The sequence below is a fragment of the Sinocyclocheilus grahami genome, unplaced genomic scaffold, assembly GCF_001515645.1.
Source record: "Sinocyclocheilus grahami isolate Dianchi unplaced genomic scaffold, SAMN03320097.WGS_v1.1 scaffold179.1, whole genome shotgun sequence".
NCBI classification, from domain to species: domain Eukaryota; kingdom Metazoa; phylum Chordata; class Actinopteri; order Cypriniformes; family Cyprinidae; genus Sinocyclocheilus; species Sinocyclocheilus grahami.
In genome coordinates this window covers 572,105-591,530 of record NW_015505358.1, presented here as the reverse complement: position 1 = coordinate 591,530, position 19,426 = coordinate 572,105, and the positions used below count along the sequence as shown (strand labels likewise).

Sequence of the window (19,426 nt, the reverse complement as noted above, 5' to 3'; positions counted from 1 at the left end):
CTAGTCGTGTCCTCTTTTGGAAGACCAAACAAAGTAGTTTCGCTTTCACAACGAAACACAGCGTCACACACGGCGGTCTAGAGTGAGCGGAGGCCTGTGGCTAGAGTGAGGAACGGCGGGCGGATTCGACGAAGGAGCGGTGGGAGGGCTTGCGGAAACCACATGTGACGACCCCGGGCTGGACTCCGCTTCGTCCACGGTGAAAGCCGATCCGGCGATCCACAGCGCAAAGTTTATGTATTTCCTCAGTGACCAGCACGGATCAGCTCTAGGCATGATGAAGCAGATATCGTCCTCTTTTGGAAGACCAAACAAAGTAGTTTAGCTTTCACAATGAAACACAGCGTCTTCACGACATGGCGGTAGCGGCAACAACAATACTACAGCGAGAATAAAAGTTACGCCTTCTTTCTTTGCGTGAACATTTGGGCGGCTTTATGCAAATCTTCCCACATCGTGACGTAGATATGTGGGGGCGTGTTAGAACGAGCCGTTTTAGGTAGGCGTGGTTGACTCTTAACTTTTATAAAGAATATCTCTTTGGATTTGAGACTTTAGTCTTTTGCAACACTACAGATCTTCTTTATGCACCAAGAGCTTGTAACACTCCAAAGAGAAAGGAACAATTTAAATCGCATCATATGACCCCTTTAACGTTTTGTATTATTTACAATACTCCACACTTATAATGTTATGCGATAAAGAAAGGCCTTGTTAACCTTGTTATTTTCTCCAAAGGCCTCGTCTCTATTAACGGTCCTCAAAAGGCAATTGATATCGGCTCCTCGACATTTGTAAATTGTACTCCACCAGAAAAGCTGGGAGTGGTAAAGTGGTTCTTAACAGACGGGCAGAATAAAACGACAGAGATCACATCAGGAAAAGAGGCCATCTTGAAGAACGTCAATTTGATGGACACTGTTGAACTGAATGGCATTTCAGGAAGCTGGAAAGGTATGTTTCCTCACATATACGCAATTAAGATAATCGCATGACTTTGAAAGTATTTTCACTCTTGTTTAAGTCTTTTTTAAAAATGAATACAAGTTGGCAATTTTCAGCTTGAAGGTAATGTGTCATTCTTCGATGTTCAAATCCCAGTTTATTATGCAGAATAATTTATTTCTCAGGCAATTTGTCTAAAACAATCCACTGATTGGTGTAAAATCAATTTTCACTCAACAATTACAAAGAAACAGGAAACGACATGTTGAATTAAACGTGAAATCTTGAAGTAGAAAAACTGAAATTGTATTTTCTTGTACTGCAACTATCTATCTATGTATCTATCTATCTATCTATCTATCTATCTATCTATCTGTCTGTCTGTCTGTCTGAATAAGGAACACTTAAATGTGTGTACACAAGAAGGTCCATAAATCACATAGCAAGTACAGAGTTGGACATAGCACTTCTGCCAGAAATACAGGCTATGAGCAAGCCCCAATTTCCTGATTGTAGAGATCCAAATGCAAAATGGGTGGTTGAAATTGAGTGTAAAATTTTAGACGACAAAGAAAATTACAATGTTACATGGAATACTGCTCTTGCTTACACAAATAGAGGATCAGGTAAGCATATCTCATTTACCATTTTTGCTCTCTCAATGCAAACATACTCAGCGTGAACAATGTGATGGAAAGATTCATATCTATATGGTTTTTACGCACTTGATGATAAGCAATTTCCAATTACTGCATTTTCTAGAACGCCAGGGGAAATTTTTATCTTACAAAATAAAGGCAGACATATTTTGTGGAGTGAAAGCAGAGACAGAGAATGTCACGTGTATATTCACAAACGGCAGAGCCGAAAAGAACACAAACAGATCTCAGAATGTGCAGATTCCCATCATTAATTGTAAGTTTTGATGTTTTTTCATAATTCTATATCTTTTAAAGTTGTAAACAGTATTTCACAGGTGTGATTTTTTTTTTCAATGTTACAATCGACCAGCCTGACACAGTGACATTGACTCAACTAATGGTGTGAATTTGGGGATGTTAGTCTGACTAGTGAGGGGTGAAAGTAGACATGTTTGGGACAACTCTTGGAAAAAAAACAAATCTTTTTGGTGGTGCTAATGGTTAAAAACTGACCCACTTCACCTTACATTTATAAAATATAATTTCAACTCTCAGAACATTTTAGCATGGTGATGGAGATGACAATGTTAATGTATTTGGTCTTGGCGGAACAGATCTGCTACGCTGCTGCTGAATTGCTGCTGCTGTTGGTTATTGCTGTAGTTGTAGATTATTGCTGCTGCTGCAAGCAAGTACAGGAACTTGCTACTGCCAATGCATATGGCGATACGGTGCTGTGAGTATTTAAGACATACTGCTGCACAAATAGCATATAAAATAACCCTGTAGCAGATCTATACAGGTGGAGCTGGGGAAGGTGGAGGGTTTCAGAGAACTCTGAAAGCGCGCTGCAGGAATCTCAAGTGAACGTTAGCCAGCCGTATAAATGCAAGGCACTAAGCTCATTGGCTGCATATGCAGCATGAACCAATCAGCTTGTGCCAAGATGTTTATCTCTCTGAATATCATCAGTTACGTTAACACCCCGTCAGAATGCGCCATCTAGAGTTTCATGACTGAACTAAATACAGTATATATATTCTAAAATATATTTTACAATATGTTTACATGAATTACAAGCTTTTTGCCTAACAAATGTACATTACTGAAATTTTACATCAGCATCACCAATCAGTGTTTTCATTTTAATAATTTTCAGTTTTTATTTTACTCAATGTCCAAACTTATGGAAGCCCATTTCTGCCAAAATGGAGGGAAAAAATCATGCTTTGGTAAATCACTATTATGAAAAGAAGTCTAAATAATGAAAACAAGCTGAAATTAATTACTTTTTATAATTAATTTGTGCCATAACTATGACTTTTAAGTAATAAAAGTAATAAAATGGTCACTCTTTTCCATATAATGGTTTTTTTCAAGCTCCAAAATGACGACAAAAAAAAAAGTGACTCATGCTACATCTTGCAAAATCATACGACAACACAAAGTCATTATTTACTGCCAATCTTTCCCACCATCCAAGCTCTGAACTGGAATGCATTTGAAGATGTATTATGACTTTCGGACTATTCATTACATAAAGCTATTGTAGGACTTTTGTGGTGCTTTTGTTTTGTTTTTATTTGCAAAAGAGTGGCTTGGATATTCTTCAAAAAAAGTCCTTAGAAGAAAAAATGGCATGATAGTGACTTAATGGGGAGACAAATTTCATTTTTGAGTGAACCAATGTTATTGGATATGGGTGAACAGTGAATTGTTTCCTGCAAACAGATGTATATTGTTTACTTAAACACTAGTGACTTTTTAAAATTGTATTTGTAAAAACAAAAATAATGAGAAAAACAAATCTGTAGTATTTCATTCCTTAATACAGCCCATTCGAAATTCTGTAAAGAAGAAGGTGACTGGCCCATCACAAAAAGCAATTATATGGCCCAAATGCCTTGTAAGGGCACTGCTGTTGGTTTGACCAGTAGAAATTGCTCTAACGAAAGTTGGGAAAAGGAAATCCCTTCTTGTGTGGATGCTGCACTACATGACGTTCAACAGGCTGTAGAGGTATCATTCTTCAATATTCATTAACCTATTTCTCACTGCTGGCCAGATTTACCCTTAATACTAAATGCTTGTTTTCCTTTCATAATAACAGATGTTAAATAAAGGCATTGGCTTTATTAAGAACAATGCAGACATACTTTTCCGACAAATACAGCATTCAACCACTGTGGAGACATTCAACTCATTTGCAAATATTAATACAGCTATAGTCATTTTCCAAGCCATGAACGATGTATCTAAACAGCAGTCAAATCAATGGGATGATACTATCATGCCTGTATGTATGTTTTCTCTTAAGTTTCTTTGTAACGTTATTATTCAAATTGAACTCTTCTTTAAAATCTTCAGTAATATTTGGTTCGGGAGCAGGGCTATTTTTTCAGATCTATAACAATAGTTTGATGAAGTAACACAATGCACATAAAAAATGTTTTAGAGCTTCTTAAGTATTGAAGTTTTCCTCAATCACTTTGCCTCATTTTTCAAACAGTCTTAGCATTCTCTTAATTGGAAGTACAATTTTCACAACTGTTTTATGGCATATGCTTGCTGTAGGAACTCAGCCAAAACATTTGACTTCATGCTTCAAAATGTAGTTATTGCCAGTAAATTAGCCAATGACATTGACTTTTTTTTTTTTTACCATGGCAGTCAACCGTGGAAAGGTTTTTTATTTCATACTGCCTTGTTGACACTGACTGTCAGTTTTGTCTAGTTAAGTGCTCTTTAGATATGGCTTTTTTTATTTTATTTTACTGGAACTAGTCAATACTGTGTAGTGCACAGAAAAATGTGTATGTATACAGTACAGTACATTTATTTATTTTGAAGCATGTAAATAGAAAACATTCTATGTCATAGATATTTATAAAATATACATGTATGACAGATTTTAATAACTGAATGGATCATCTTGCATGTGACAGCTCATAAGACGAAAGATTTCATGTGAAGAATATGACAATCAACTCATCAGTTTTGATCAGCAAGCCATGTGTATTGAATTATTGTGCAAACTGTAGATAGTTGTACTTTCACACATGTGCCAAAACACCTGTAATTTGCTTAAATGGATAAGAAATTCAGATCTGGTGTGAACTAGAAACTAATTGAACTTGTTGTTTTGAGAAAGAAATTCTTATTTGAGAATTAAGCGAAAACGATTGTAATATTTAGTGAAAATTAAAACGAACTCAAAGGACAAAGAAACTATAATTCTAACTATTTCTGTTTTTAAAAGCTCTGTTAAACAAAAATTAGCTTTTTTTGTGTGTGTGTGTGTGTGTTGAGCTGTGTTTTTATGTCACAAATTAAGGACTCCAATAGCAAATAAATAATATCTCATTCTTTACTGGAAACATGTCAGAAATGAACTCTAATTCATTAGAAGCAACACCATTCATTCAAAATGACAAATGATCAAATTCCTGTGTTTGCTCAAAGTCTAATCGCATGTCATTTTCTTGTTGTTTTTACATTTCAGGACTTTGTCAGCTCTATAAGCAACGCTTTGAATGACACAAAAGCCTGGAAAGATCCTAAAACTGAAAACACAAATTTATCTATAACATATCTACAGACTATTGAGGAAATGATAAGCAACTCAAATCTGACCTCAAATGATCGTCACAATTCTAACAATGTTAAACTGGCGCTCTGTAGTAAGACTAAAGGGGAACACTGCGGCGCCTTTAATAGCAGCGTCATCGCAGACAATAGTGTTGTTGTCGTTGGATTCCGGAACCTTCATGAAATTTTACCACAGTATGACAAAATAAGCTTAGAGACCACCATCTTGTCAGTTACCACTGCAAACAATATCAGTAAGAATAATTCCATCTCTGTTAAGCTGGCGTTCGATTACGCTGAAAAAAGACTTCGGAATCATGAAATGTATTGTGTTTTCTGGGATGTAAATCAGAATGCGTGGTCTTCACAGGGGTGTAAATGGGGTGGTGCGCAACAACAAACGTTGTGCACATGTGAACACAACTCTGCGTTCACCATACTGATGTCCAAAAATGCAGAGACCCTTCTGTACATGGAGGAACTGACTTACGTTGGTTTAGGAATATCCATCGTCTCACTTGTTCTGTGTTTAATCATTGAGTTTTTGGTATGGGATGCAGTTGTAAAGTCAGACATCACAAATTTTCGGCACACGGCCTTAGTCAACATCTCTTTATGCATGCTGTTTGCACACTGTGGATTCTTAGCATCAGCCGATCCGAAGGCAATCACCCCAAACTGGTGCTCCATCCTCACAGTAACCAATCACTTTTTTTTCCTCGCCGTCTTCTTCTGGATGCTGTGCTTGAGTTTCGTGCTTCTTCACCAACTGATATTTGTCTTTGACCAGCTGAGGAAAATTGTTTTTTTGGTATTGTCTATCACTGTTGGCTACGTATGCCCATTAATATGTGTGGCAACAACCTACATTTCTTTCGAGAACGGTAAAGATAATGTATACTATTCCACAGAGACTTGCTGGCTCTTGTATCGGGGGATGTTGAAGGGCTCCATCTTTTCCTTTGTAATTCCTGCCTTAACTATTGTGATTGTAAACCTTTTCACGCTGGTTGTGGTGATCATGAAGATAGTAAATCCTACTGTGTCGGAGTCAAAGGCACGGGACCAAAAGGATGTTGCCAAGAGTATGATTAAGACAATAGTTTTCCTAAGCCCTGTCCTCGGAATAACTTGGTTCCTCGGAATTTTCGTGCTGTATCTTGATCTTACAGAAAAACCTTTTGCCCAAATTGTGAGCTACGCATTTACATTGTTCAATTCACTGCAGGTAAGGGTCAAGCATCAAACACTTCTTCTGTTTATGTGCTCATTTGTGCATGTACATTCAAATATTTTGTTGTATTTCATTGCAGGGCTTTTTGATACTGCTGACAAACTGCTTGGGAGAGAAAAAGGTAACTATGCCCACTACACGTGCCCTGCGTATGATTGATCATAATTGTTTAAGGAATTTAGGCTGAAAATATAACATTTTAACCACTTTCATTCACATCAGTTGAGTATTACTCTCTAAAACTCTATTAGTCATGCTCAATATAATGATATTTCATTTTCCCCAAAGGTTCGTGATGCACTTCTGAAGCGTTTCAAATCCAAGGTTAGTATGTACGAGAGAAATGTATGCTTTTACAGATGCAAAATGCACTACGAACATAAATACATGAAATAACACTGCTCACGTTCCCACGTTTTCTTACATTAGCAATCAGTGCAGTCTAAAACTGAAAGATCAACGAAAGCGACTTCTTCAGTTATGACGAAATAAAGATTGGACAGATTAAAGGTAAATTACATTTGTGCTCTTGAGAGGTTTTTTTGTTGAGTGTCTACATATTTTGTTCTCATGTTGTTTTCGTTCCAAATCAGCATGTGAATGATTTAGTCGATGCCTTCTAAACGTACTGAAAGACACGAAACTCGTGGGAAGCTTGAAACACTTCATGGATTAAATTCTCTCACATTCAACAGCTATAAAACATTCAGTTAATTGTTTTCTAGAACACTGTACAATTATTTGTGATATTGTAGCCTGTAGGATTTAAATATATTTAGATGTATTCATGTTAGTCATATTTATGAATGCGCTTAGATTGAATGTATTTAGGGTGAGTAAGTACATTTTTCTTTTTATTTCTGAAAATGGTTTATTCAATTTGATGTATATTCATATTCAAATATAATTATGCTTGTATGTCTAAAGCCTACTTGGTATTACTTAAAACTGGTGAAAGTCATAGATGAATATGAATTTTGGTATATCATTTAGTGAATTAGGTCATTTTTTAAAATTCAGTTTTATGTATATTTATGTAAATATAATTATGCTTGTGTGTCTATAGACTACTTGGTATTATTTAAAAACGGGTGAAAGTCATAGATGAATATGAATTTTGGTTTGTAATTTAGTGAATGAGGTCATTTACATTTTTGAAAATGGTTTATTCAATTTTATGTATATTCATATAAGTATATTTATGCTTGTATACACACACACACATATATATATATATATAGCCTACTTGGCAATTTTGGCTTATAATTTTATTGTCCTCCAAAAATGCTTTATTGTATGTTTTACATTAAATTTAGATGTACAACAAAGATTGCAGATGTTGCCTATAAGCATCCATTATTTTGTGTTTTGCTGTCATGGCATAATAAAACCTACTTTTTAATGACTTGTTTTTTTTTGGCTTCTTTTCTCTCCTGTTCCCATCCTTCATCAGTATCATCTAAGGGCAGCCCATTTAACTTTGCTGTTTTCCGGTAGTTTCTGCTCTCAACCCCTGCCCTGAAAGTACAGAGAACACCACATTATTGAATGTCTTGTATCACACTGCCACTTCTTTGACTAAACAGCATCAGAAAATGCCTCCTAATTTTAGGGGCCAAATCAATAAAAACGGATTATTTCACAAATAGGATTCAGAAAACAAAACAATAGATTCATCTCACTTTTTAAGAAACTGAACACAATCTTCATGTCCATAGATTTGAGCGATCCTGACAGGTGTAGCGCCGGAGGAATCCTCCTCGACTACAGGTGCATGGAGGGAATGAAGGAGCCGTAGTACTGCTAGCTTTCCGGACTCCGCTGCAAAATGTGCGGGTGTCCATCCATTGTCCGTCCTCAAACAAGCCCTGGCTCCATTTTCAATTAGTATCCGAACCACCTCTGTTTGGCCTTAAAGAAGATCAGAGGTTAAATGGCGTTAGCATCACAAATGTCCAGGTCACATTTCACCATATTCAACATGAAGTTTTTTTGTTGTTTTTTTTTACGTGAAAATTTTTATTTGACCCTCTAACTCTAGCACTTTCTATTCTATTTTAATTCTACTTTATGTACATGTATCTTTTTTTATTTTTTATAAATAAAGATTATTTATATTTTTCTATTCTATCTACTTGTTTTTCTTTGTGTGTGTGTGTGTGTGTGTGTGTTTATGTGTGTGTATAATATATATATATATAGACTTGTCATTTGCACTTATATATTGTTGCTCTTTTGTTAGTTTTGACTGCTTTTATTGTCCTCATTTGTAAGTCTCTTTTGATAAAAGCGTCGGCTAAATGACTAAATGTAAATGTAAGTTACAAGACATTCATACTACTAATCTGTTGATTGTTTTTTAATTTGTAATAGACTATTAAGTTCTAATAATGATTGCTTTTTACACATTTGGAATAAAACAGCAACTTTTGGTCCCGAAAGTAGGCTTTGGAACCTGCCTTTGGATGCTGCCCTAATGCAGAGGGGTCTTTCTGATTAGTGTCACATGAATTTTGTTCACAATTTCTTCCACCAGATCATAATCTCCAGCAGCTGCTGCCTGATGCAACTCTGGCAACCCCTTTTTTAAACAGTAACATTAAAACTGAAACCCTCTCTCTGTGTTTCCCAAAGGGATTTTCCCCTAGGAAAATTTTTTTTAATAACTTATAATTATTCTATTATATAAATATTCACTTTATATTTTCAATGCAATATATTTTCATTTCGAAATGTCATTACATCACTGTGCACGATAAGCACGTGATACCTGTTACTTTTCTCAACGCAGTTCATTATGGACCAATCACAGCCATTTGTGATGATTGAGGAATTTGAGCTAGAGATCGTTTGAGCTAGTTTACATTTGCGTGTCAGTTACGACACCGCTGTATTTATATATTTTTATGCATTGCAATGTACAAATGTTTTAGTTCAGACAAAAAATAAATCTGAATGCTGATCGCCGTAGGATTTTACTGGGATTTTGAGCCTTTTTGAACTTTAAACTGATTGTCTCACAAGCATAGTCGCTACTGGTGACTACACTAAGAAATGAGAAACAATACAGACGTCTTTTATAGTGATTCTGGACGACACACAGATTCAGATTCACTTACGTTGTTTAAATTTTTACTGCATTTATTTTCGAGTATCATGGTTGCACGTAGTTTTAGCCTGCTTACTGTAATGCATTCATTGACACCCAGCAAATTACAGCAGTACTGAGTGAGAAAGCGCTAAAAAACGTGTAGAATTAAAACAACTTAACTAAATCGTCAAGGACACACGTAAACTTAATTTTTTAGCGGTTTCAAAACGGCAGTGTGGGAGAAAAAGTTAGAATTTTTTTTATCTAATAACAAATTTCCTAAAATTAACATTTTTTCACCTTTAAAATTCTCAAATCAACCATGGTTTTATACCACTTAGATGGAGTAATCTTGATTGATTTCATTTGTTCTATTTCTCTTGACTGTTTTTATTGTTAGATTATTTTATGGACTGCGTTATGTTCTTGTTTAAATTCTTCTAGCATGTGTATTTTAAGCACATTTCTTTTTAGGGTAACTTGTAACATTTTGTCCAGGGACTGTGATGGAAAATAGCCTTTGGCTAATTCTGGTACATTTACAGAAATGTTTTATTAATGTGCAATGTCCCTGTTAACAAAACAAGCAACACAGTCAATTCTATGAACGGGTTTTATTCCAACAAACAATGATCAAGAAAAAGAAAAATTAATACACACTATATATGTTTTACAATAAGACAATTTTTTTCCACTGCACATGTAATCCATACAAACGACAAACTTCTGAGTGAAGGCAGAGCAGGATTGTGGCCCGAAACACTTGTGCTTTCTGTACAATCATCATTTCGATTCACAATTACTTGTGTAAAAACTATCAACAAAACCTAGCAATGCAATAAGACATGGCTCTTATGTTTTAAAATGACAAGAAACATGGCAAAATAAAATAGCTAATCTTTCAAAGGCTGAGTTGTCTTTTTGAAACAAATATTTTTCAGTTCACATTCATTTTCCCCATGAAAAAAAGTGGGGAATGTTCCCCTTTTCACTATAAAGTTTACAATTCTGTTCATTTGAAGATGCACTTAGAGTCACATGAATCTTCAGTGCAAACCTACAAAGTAACAAAAAAAGAAAAACAGTTATTAATTTAAAACAAGATTACTGAATGCAAAAAAAAAAAAATCTCCACATACTAAAGAAAAAAAAAGAAAAAACAAAAAAGCAAATACCATGGGTAAAATTGGATTTTCTAAACCAGCTACCCAATCTGTACTTCTGCTTGACGTCATCGGGTTGCCTGCTGAAAAATAAATAAGCATGGTAAAGTAAGCCGGTGACTAAATATCAACTTTAAATAAATAATATCCCATATGAAATGTAATCAGACACAGAAACACAAACCTTTTTCAGATCCTCCATGTTCTATATCTTTTCTACTTTTCGCTGTGTGTCGCAGCATTTGCTCAGTTGATACAACAGGATTGCCCTCGTCAGATTCATGACAGACTTCGTGGATTTCTAAATCTAAATTCATCCCTGTAGGATCAGCAATGACATCAGAATTTGTTACAGCAGCAATCACATCTGCTCCATCAAGCTGATCAGCCACCTTCTTTTCAGGTACACCATGCAAGTCACCTTTTACTAATGGTTCGATCTGATTAGCTCCATGTTGTTCTGCACCATGAGGTTCAATTGTGTGCATATCCTCTGTAGAGATTTCAAGGCTCACACTTGTTTTATCCTCTGAAACAAGTCGATCAGATGTTGATGCAATGGATTTTTCACAGGATTCAATCACCTCAGAAGAGTTCTGATCATTTTGTGCAGAACCGCTCCAAAACTTCATCATGAGCTCATTTACAAGACATTGCGGAGACTCAACTTTAACATAATATGGAGGGTTAGGGTCCGTTGTACCGTCAATGCACTGCACAGTCACTTTCAGAGGTTCATCCACTAAGAGCTCGTAGAAGTTATCAGTAGCTGCACTGTCCCAAGATCCCTTGGAAGGATCAAACCCTTCCAACTGACACAGAAAAGCTTGAGGTGGACTTTCCAGCAAGTCACAAGGTAGTGCCTTAACAGAGCCTTCACTGGTTTCAGACTCATTTCCGAAGTCAACAAAAAGGACAGATACAACGTTTGTGCATTTATTAATAACCTGTGCACGATACCACATCTGATCGTCACAGAAACGAGCCAGGCACAGGCTTCCAGGATCCAAATTATCCACCTTAATCAGCTGTGTCTCACTAGAGTTTCCATATTCTTGGGCAACAAGGGTGATTTGGTCAAGTATTTCAGAGTTTGAAAACTGGCACCAGAAGTAATCTGGTCCAACAATGCATGATGCAAAAGCTTCTACTGTCTGTCCCAAAGACGCATCTGGTTTCGTGAAGAGCAGCTGGAATGTCTCCTTCACAGTTTCGGATATTACCGGTGATGCATTTACGTCTAAACTATCAAATTTCTCATTTGAATCGGATGAGCTGCCACTGGGAGTCATTTTAACTTCCCAAGTAATGCCATCTTCTTTGATAAACTTGCAAGACAGCGTGTTCTCACCAGCTTCACCAAATATTTTTTTGAAGAGAAATGTCTGCTCCATTCCTTTCTGCATCTTGAATTGATCATCTAGACTGCAGCTGCAGTGAATGCTGAACCTTGGGTATGACAGTAGCTGCTCATCAAGTCTGCGAATTTTAAGGAGAGAAACAGTTGCCTCATTTCCGAAATCTATGAATTCTACCTGAATCATGCCATTTTGAGTTGTGTCCTTCACGACAGCACGGTACCAGGAATCATCTTCAGGAAACATGGCCTTCACCAAACTTCCCTGCTGAACACTGGATGCATGAATATCATCTTTCTCAGATGGCTGATGGGAATTCAGTAGCTCGGTGAGGGAGAATAATGTGTTCTCATCTTCTACCAGTTGAACAAAAAAACTTGTCAGGCTGTTGATATGCGAAACATACACGTTAGACACCTTACCTGGTTCTATCATACGTGGAGGAAGATCTATAGCTTGAAGTAAACACTGCACTGATAGTCCAGGAACCATCATGCTTTCATCTACTGTGGTCAATGTTGGGTACGTTATGCTTTGCTCTTGGGTCTCGGCTGCAACTAATTTGTTCTGAGAAATCTGAGGGTCAAAGCCATGAAGGTCAGGGTTTACATCATTTGATGCTCCGCTATTTAACTCGCGAGAGTTAAGCTTGGGAGCATTATCTTTCTGAACGGTTTCAGAGCTTTTTACTCCAAAACTGTGCTCACTTGCAGTGGGTTTTGTTTTAGCGCCCATTGTCACTTTGCTACAAACTTGAGGCTTGGGTTCACACCAGTAATCTTTCATAAGATCATTAACGATTAGCCCATTACATTCAACAAGGACTTTATAATGAGGACAGTTTGGAAGGTCAGAGGACATTACCGTATTCTGAATAGTGACTTTTAAGGGTTCATCCACCAGAAGCTCAAAGAATTTGTCAGCTGCAGCATTGCTCCAAGTGCCATCCACAGACCCCAAAGCATCTAACTGACAAAGAAATGCTTCCGGAGGGCTTTCCAGGAACTTGGTGGGCAGGGATTTAACAAAGTTCAGGTCAATTTCAGACTCATTTCCATAATCTATAAAAAGAACAGAGACGGTTTTAGAATGTGTATTGATAACCTGTGCACGGTACCATAGCTGATCAGAAAAGAGTGCCAGGCATGGTCCGTGGCATAACTGATCTGGCTGAATTGGTTTTGTTTGACTAGAGTTTCCTATTTCTTGTGCAAGCAGGGAGATGTTGTCAAGTTCCTCTGAGTTTTTGAACTGGCACCAGAAGTAATTTGGTCCAACGATAGAGGAAGCATATGCATCTACAATTTGTCCTTGAGTTACAGCTGGTTCCTTGAATGCTAACGGCTGGGTACCTTCATTGCAGTTCATTTGGTATTCAGGTTGAGCACCTGGATTGAGAACAGCATTAAACAAAGGCCCTTCCCCAAGTTCTAAACTAACAATCCAAGCAGATGCATCCTTTTGGATGAACTTGCACTGAATTTTCTTCTCACCATTTTCACCTGCTGCTTTTTTGAAAGTCATTATCTCTTCCTGGGTCCAATCTCTTTTTCCCCTTCTACCATCTTCAAGTGTGCAATGAATACTGAACCTGGGGGTGCTGAGGAACTGCTTGCCAAGTTGCCTTATTTTAAGGGGCAGGAGTGTTGCCTCATTGCCAAAGTCAATAAACCGTACTTGAACCATGCCATTTTTCTTGTTTTGAACAACAGCACGATACCAGGTACCATCAGCAGTATATTCAGCTACCACCAGGTCACCTGACTGCAACAGGTCTAGTTCAACTTGTGCATCACTTAACGGAGCAGAATTAAGTTTGTCGAGAAGGGAAAATATTTCACCTTCATCACTTGCCAATTGTACAAAGAAACTTGATGGACTATTACAATGTGAAACATAGATGTCGGAAACATATCCTGCATCCAAGGCTCTCGAGGGAAGATCAGTGAGCTTTGGATAATGACATGACACTTGTTGCTGTAAAAAATTAGGCCTAGCTCTACTGTGTCCAGTTGCGTGACTAGTAACAGTCTGGAAGTTTTGTTCCAATGTGCCTTGAAAATCTGGTTTCGGGACATTCTTCTCATGTGCTTTTGATGTAGTGCTGAAATTGTGTCTCACACCTCTAGACTCCACGCCTTCTGAAGACATATTGAAAGTATGAGCCTTTTCCGTTCCTTTGCTGATGTTAAACCCTTTTCTTTTGGACTTTTGGTTCCACTGCTCTTTAATGTTTGAGTTGAGGTTGGTTTTCTCATCATACATCTCCACTGATAGTTTGCCTGAAGAATTTTGTTTCACAATGACAGTGAACATGCAGTCTGTAGCGTAGTTTTTAAACCACTCATTAAGCTCACATGGCTCAGGTAATGTTACATTGAAAAGTTCAAACTGAACAGCCTGAATGGGAATGGATGCAATTGCACTAGCCTTTGGAGGAAGTGGCAGAACATCAGATTTATCCAAAACCACCAGGTCACCATAGTCTACAAATTGGACAAGTATCGGATGCATTGATTCAATTTGTCCTCTGTGCCACAGCCCATCGGCGTATTTAGCAAGACACATCATCTTAGGGTAAATTGAAAACTTTTCTTGTGGTTGCTTGCGGCACAGTTGTTGAATATCTTTGGTCATTTTCCTGACCGTATCAGTATTTTGTGTAAAATGACCAAAGAACTGATTTACACTTTGGACACAGTTTATTCGAACCATCTCCTTTGCGCCCACTTCAGTTTTTGGTGGTGAAACAACATATGCTTCATTCTGAAAAGGTGGAGCTGCAGTGACATTCGATGAGGGACGTCCCTCTGCAGGTTGTAGGTTTTTTCCAATTTTGGAAGGTCTGGCTACAGTGACATCTTTAAGAGAATCGGAGTACTCGGTTAAAGTGGTTGAATCGAGAGAATGTACAGGCACATCTCTCCCATACATATTTTTGTGTGCCACTTTGTTTAGAGTCTCAAGAGTTTGGTCACCACAAATCCTCTCAGTCGTTGACAAACACTGCTCTCTGTGGCCAAAAGTGTCATTTACATTCACATTGTCATTTCCATAAAGCCTTATATAATAGACACCCTCATTTGCACTGTAATGCTCAAATTTTCCAACAAGGATTTGATCCAGTACAACAGATTTCAGATAATCTATCTGTTCTGTCCTCCATCCAATGCCTTTGTCAATGACACCATGTAGAGAGCATGCATAGGTGACAACTGGCAATTTGAAGAACCTTGCAGATAAAGGTCTGATATTGCAGAGTTTAACAAAATCTCCAATTCCATAATCGACATGAAAGACTTTGACAACATCGGAGACATTGTTCTGCTGAAGTACAGATCGATACCACTTGCCATCACTTCCTTTGGTTGCACATGGAGACCCGTCATACAGCAGCATTGGCATCTGAACAGAGAATGAGTCTTCATAGTATTCATGGAGCTGATCACTTAATTTCTTGAGCTCTTGTGAAAAGACATGCAATTTGCAATAGATTTTCAATGGATGAATAACTTGTGTCACAGTTACGATCTCAACTGCTCCAGACAACAACTCAGGATACAAGTATTGATGCAACTTGTCAGGGTCACTGGCATGCTCCTGTTGACCATTTGTAGTCACAAGGTCAGTCTGTATGGAAGGGTTTCTTCTTGGCAAATACAGTGAATGCATTACAAGGTTTTTAAAGTCTTTGTTAGGCATATTTCTAGCAAATCCAAGTTCATACATTTGTTTGGATAGACTAGGAATGTCAAGAATGATGATTCTGGAAGGCATTATCACATCCTGAACACACCCAGAGATGTCTTTCCCACACAAAGATCTGATGACCTTTGAAGCAGCCACAGACCATGCACTCTCAAGACACAAAGCTGACGCACTGGCCAGTATGCAAAGCTCTACTTTGGGAGTTAGACTGCAAAGGTTGTGTGGACATTTGGTCAAAACTTCGCTTGAGACCCAAAGTAATTTACCATCATCAATGAGGAACACCTTGCATTCATGTTCAGATTTTGAAAGTATCCTTGCTCTGTGCCAAGTTCGGTCTTCATATACCAAGCAAACTTCTCCGGGTTTGCCTTCAAAAGCATGCTGCCGCTTCCTAGGGATTTCAAGGTCTTTTTGAAGGCGTTGATATGCTTCCCTGTTTTCTTGTCCATTATTTAAACTCCCTCCAAATTCCACTAAGACAGTGTGCGGGTTTAAATTGACTCTTGTGATATGAACAGTCGTATTGGATCCAACTTCTGGCAAACCAGGAAATGAACACATCTTGGTTGAGAATCTTGTCTTTCAAAATGGTTTAAGAGCAGAAATATGGGAGAATCTGAAGAAAAAAAAAGAGAAAATAACACATTGTTAAAAGATTAGTTCACCCAAAAAATAATAATTTTTAAAAATATATAAAATCCTCACTTGGGTTTCTTTCCCATACAATACAGAGCTGAAAGTAATGATAATAAATGGATTTCAATTCACTTCAATGAATGGATTATCAAAATAATTGACATTTAGGGGAAAAAAAGAGTCTTATTCGGTTTATTTTATTTAAAAAACATGCCTAATGTTGACCTAAAAAAAAAGTAATTGAAGATTATGAAAACAAATATATACTCATTCAGTGACACCTGTTAAGTTTAATGGAAACTTGCTGTCAGGACGAGCCTTTATGCAAAATGGAAATACCGGCATGGACTTCCAACATTTACATATAAGGATATAAAAGCAAATTATAATTGGTCTCAAATAGTACACGTACAGTATCTTCCAAAATCACCTGACAGGACAAAACATGAAAAACTATTTGCTGTCGATTTTTTCCATTATAGAATATAATCAAATCAAAGTGTGTGTCTGTACAAAAAAAAAAAAGAAAGGGATGCATGGATGATTTGTTCACAATTAGATCTATAGCTTGCATTTAGAAACTGTATGACAACTTGAATTGTCAATGTATAGAAAAGAGCTACATAGAAAGTCACTTTAATATTTTGTTCAATAGAAAAATAGCAGCATATGGGCTTGGATCCTTGGAAACGAGGTTAAATACAGTAAATAATTACAATTTTATGAATTAACCCTTAAAGTTATTCACTGCATTAAATTATATGTCTCACATTTGAATCGATTTTCAACCAGCTCGCGGTTAACCGTTACATCCCTAGTTATTTTTATAAGCACTCTGATTCTTTTGTGTACAGTTTTGCAGACATTAAAGTGAAATTAAAAAACAGAGGGAACGACCCCTATAAAGGTGACATTTATGACAGCTCATATGACTTGCATGCTTTTAAGTGCAATCTTTTAGTTTTTGCTAAGTAATTATTTTAAAATCTAAGTTAAAATCTAGTTTTTTTTTATTCCTGATGTTTGTATAAAGCAAACCTGTAATTGATTTATTGATTCTGGATTAATTTCTTATTACAGGTTGACAATCCGGTTTCAGTCCTCAATCAAGAAATGAGCAAACAGTTCCTGCATTCAAAAAGTGAAGCAGACAAGTACAAGGTGATTTATTTTTCATATATATGTCATATATGTATCTTAAGTCGCTGGGGTATATTTGTAGCAATAGCCAAAAATGCATTGTATGGGTCAAAATTATAGATTTTCTTTTATGCCAAAAATCATTAGGATATTAAGAAAAGATCATGTTCCATGAAGAGAAGTAAATATATCAAAAGTTAATTTTTGATTAGTAATATGCATTGCTAAAAACTTCATTTAAAGGACAACTTTAAAGGTGATTTTCTCAATATTTGGATTTTTTGTTTGCACCCTCAGATTCCAGATTTTCAAATAGTTGTATCTCGGCCAAAAATTCTTCTATCCTAACAAACCATACATCAATGGAAAGTTTATTTATTCAGCTTTCTTATGATTTATAAATCTCAATTTCGAGAAATTGACCCTTAAAGGGGCCATATGATGCGATTTCAAGTTTTCCTTTCTCTTTGGAGTGTTACAAGCTGATTGTGCATAAATAAGATCCCTGAAGTTGCAAAGACTAAAGTCTCAAAACCAAAGAGATATTCTTTATCAAAGTTAAGCCTCTGCCACGCCCCCCTAAAACGGCTCGTTCTAACACGCCCCCACATATCTACCTCACTATGTGGAAATATTTGCATAATGCGGCCCAAATGTGCACGCAAAGAAAGAAGGCGTGGTTTCAGGAACCGCAGTTAGTGTTGAAGCAGCATGTCAGGGAGACGCTGTGTGTTTCTAGGCGAAAGCAAAAGCACTTTATTTGGCCTTCCGGAAGTAGATGCATTTAGGAATCTTTAAGATTACTTACAACAGAACAGCAATGCATTTTATGGACGACCGTTTCGTGAACCTAGGAGAGGAGGTCATTCTGACTTTGCTATGACAATCTGGCGCTTCTGAATCAGCTACTGTTTTGTTATTAGTTTAAGTATTTGCTATTGACTGTTCAAATGCGGAGTTTTGCGCATCGTGTGTGTGTGTGTGATAATCAGAACCATTATCGTCTGCGAGAGAGAGCAGACACATCACAGTGTATTCAGCTGTCTTAACCGTGGCTTGTGTACTGCAAACACATATTCATCACTGTGTCTGTCACGAGACTCTGTTCCCTTTTCGGGCTCTGTCTTTACATTTATTTTGAAAGATGAAGCTCGTGATTATGGTAAGGGGCGTTACATTTCCGACGAGTGCTTGCCGTGTTCGGCCAATCACAATGCACTGGGTCAGCTGGCCAATCAGAGCAGATTGTGCTTGTCGAAAGGAGGGACTTTGTAGAAAGCGAAGCGTTTGAGAGAGGCTAATGTACAGTATTTAAAAAATAATGTGTTTTTTGAACATTAAAGCATGTCAACATATTCTGTTACACCAAATACACAAAATAATGATCTTTAAAAAAGCATCATATGACATATGACATAAGACCCCTTTAAGGTCCAGGGTCACATATGCCATCAGTAACTGAAGCAGTGTTGTATGGCTAACCGTTTTCACACTATTCCTATCTTTTTTGTCCTAAAGTTTTTCATGAAAGCAACTCTTCTGGAGCAAATGAAAAGAGACTACATCCACATCAAGCAGACTAAAGCCTTGACACGCGAACAAGTGGAAAGACAAGAAGAGGTGATTTGTGAATTCATAGTCAAGCGTCTTTATTAGCTGTTCTCATACTTAATGCAGGTTTTGCACAAGCAATCACCACTATCATCACACACTGTTCACATCGATCTTTATATTTTTAGTGTCTTAAAGATCTCAGGCAGTTGTTTTTGCAAAAGAAAGAAAGATATGAATGCTTGTCGTCGCTCGACAATATGAGACAGACTCTGGAGGACCTGAAAAAGAAGATGGCATGGTGTTTGGTAAGTTATTCTAGTGCGTATTAACAGAAGTGTGAAATGTGGCTTGCATTAGAGAGTCTC

General features: G+C 37.1%; 3 protein-coding genes and 1 pseudogene across 5 annotated transcripts in view; 2 read left to right on the top strand and 2 right to left on the bottom strand.

The window, feature by feature from the left end:
- The window catches only part of adgrf3a (adhesion G protein-coupled receptor F3a), an 8,407-nt gene extending 1,309 nt beyond the window's left edge, over positions 1 to 7,098 (top strand). The window contains exons 4-13 of the mRNA XM_016284062.1: positions 739 to 954; positions 1,344 to 1,597; positions 1,743 to 1,860; positions 3,421 to 3,605; positions 3,697 to 3,882; positions 5,089 to 6,402; positions 6,488 to 6,529; positions 6,697 to 6,732; positions 6,838 to 6,918; positions 7,002 to 7,098. Of these exons, the coding sequence (XP_016139548.1) occupies positions 739 to 954; positions 1,344 to 1,597; positions 1,743 to 1,860; positions 3,421 to 3,605; positions 3,697 to 3,882; positions 5,089 to 6,402; positions 6,488 to 6,529; positions 6,697 to 6,732; positions 6,838 to 6,900 (2,414 nt within the window). The 3' untranslated portion in view covers positions 6,901 to 6,918; positions 7,002 to 7,098. The remainder of the gene's footprint in view (positions 1 to 738; positions 955 to 1,343; positions 1,598 to 1,742; positions 1,861 to 3,420; positions 3,606 to 3,696; positions 3,883 to 5,088; positions 6,403 to 6,487; positions 6,530 to 6,696; positions 6,733 to 6,837; positions 6,919 to 7,001) is intronic.
- Positions 7,099 to 7,799: 701 nt separating this feature from the next.
- LOC107594113 (ankyrin repeat domain-containing protein 66-like) lies at positions 7,800 to 10,286 on the bottom strand (annotated as a pseudogene).
- On the bottom strand, positions 10,112 to 16,342 carry LOC107594067 (tudor domain-containing protein 6-like). 3 transcript variants are annotated; one of them, XM_016284004.1, is made up of 4 exons: positions 10,847 to 16,342; positions 10,675 to 10,745; positions 10,483 to 10,556; positions 10,112 to 10,312 (listed from the first exon to the last, which is right to left on the bottom strand). In XM_016284004.1, exons 1-3 carry the CDS (start codon positions 16,290 to 16,292, stop codon positions 10,512 to 10,514), a joined length of 5,562 nt encoding a protein of 1,853 aa, XP_016139490.1. In that variant the 5' UTR covers positions 16,293 to 16,342; the 3' UTR covers positions 10,112 to 10,312; positions 10,483 to 10,511. The 3 variants fall into 3 exon arrangements, with proteins under 3 accessions (XP_016139490.1, XP_016139491.1, XP_016139489.1); XM_016284005.1 differs by having other exon boundaries at positions 10,112 to 10,556; positions 10,847 to 10,981; positions 11,084 to 16,342; XM_016284003.1 differs by having other exon boundaries at positions 10,112 to 10,556.
- Positions 16,343 to 17,448: 1,106 nt separating this feature from the next.
- The window catches only part of smc6 (structural maintenance of chromosomes 6), a 33,318-nt gene continuing 31,340 nt past the window's right edge, over positions 17,449 to 19,426 (top strand). The window contains exons 1-3 of the mRNA XM_016284001.1: positions 17,449 to 17,528; positions 19,026 to 19,127; positions 19,247 to 19,366. Coding sequence (XP_016139487.1) covers positions 17,481 to 17,528; positions 19,026 to 19,127; positions 19,247 to 19,366 — 270 coding nt within the window. The 5' untranslated portion in view covers positions 17,449 to 17,480. The remainder of the gene's footprint in view (positions 17,529 to 19,025; positions 19,128 to 19,246; positions 19,367 to 19,426) is intronic.

Coding starts and splice junctions, on each gene's coding strand:
- LOC107594067 (XM_016284003.1), bottom strand. CDS start 16,292: ATGTGTTCATTTCCTGGTTTGCCAGAAGTTGGATCCAATACGACTGTT. Junction 10,746..10,846: donor ACATGGAGGATCTGAAAAAG/GTTTGTGTTTCT, acceptor TTTATTTTTCAG/CAGGCAACCCGATGACGTCA. Junction 10,557..10,674: donor AAAATCCAATTTTACCCATG/GTATTTGCTTTT, acceptor GTTACTTTGTAG/GTTTGCACTGAAGATTCATG.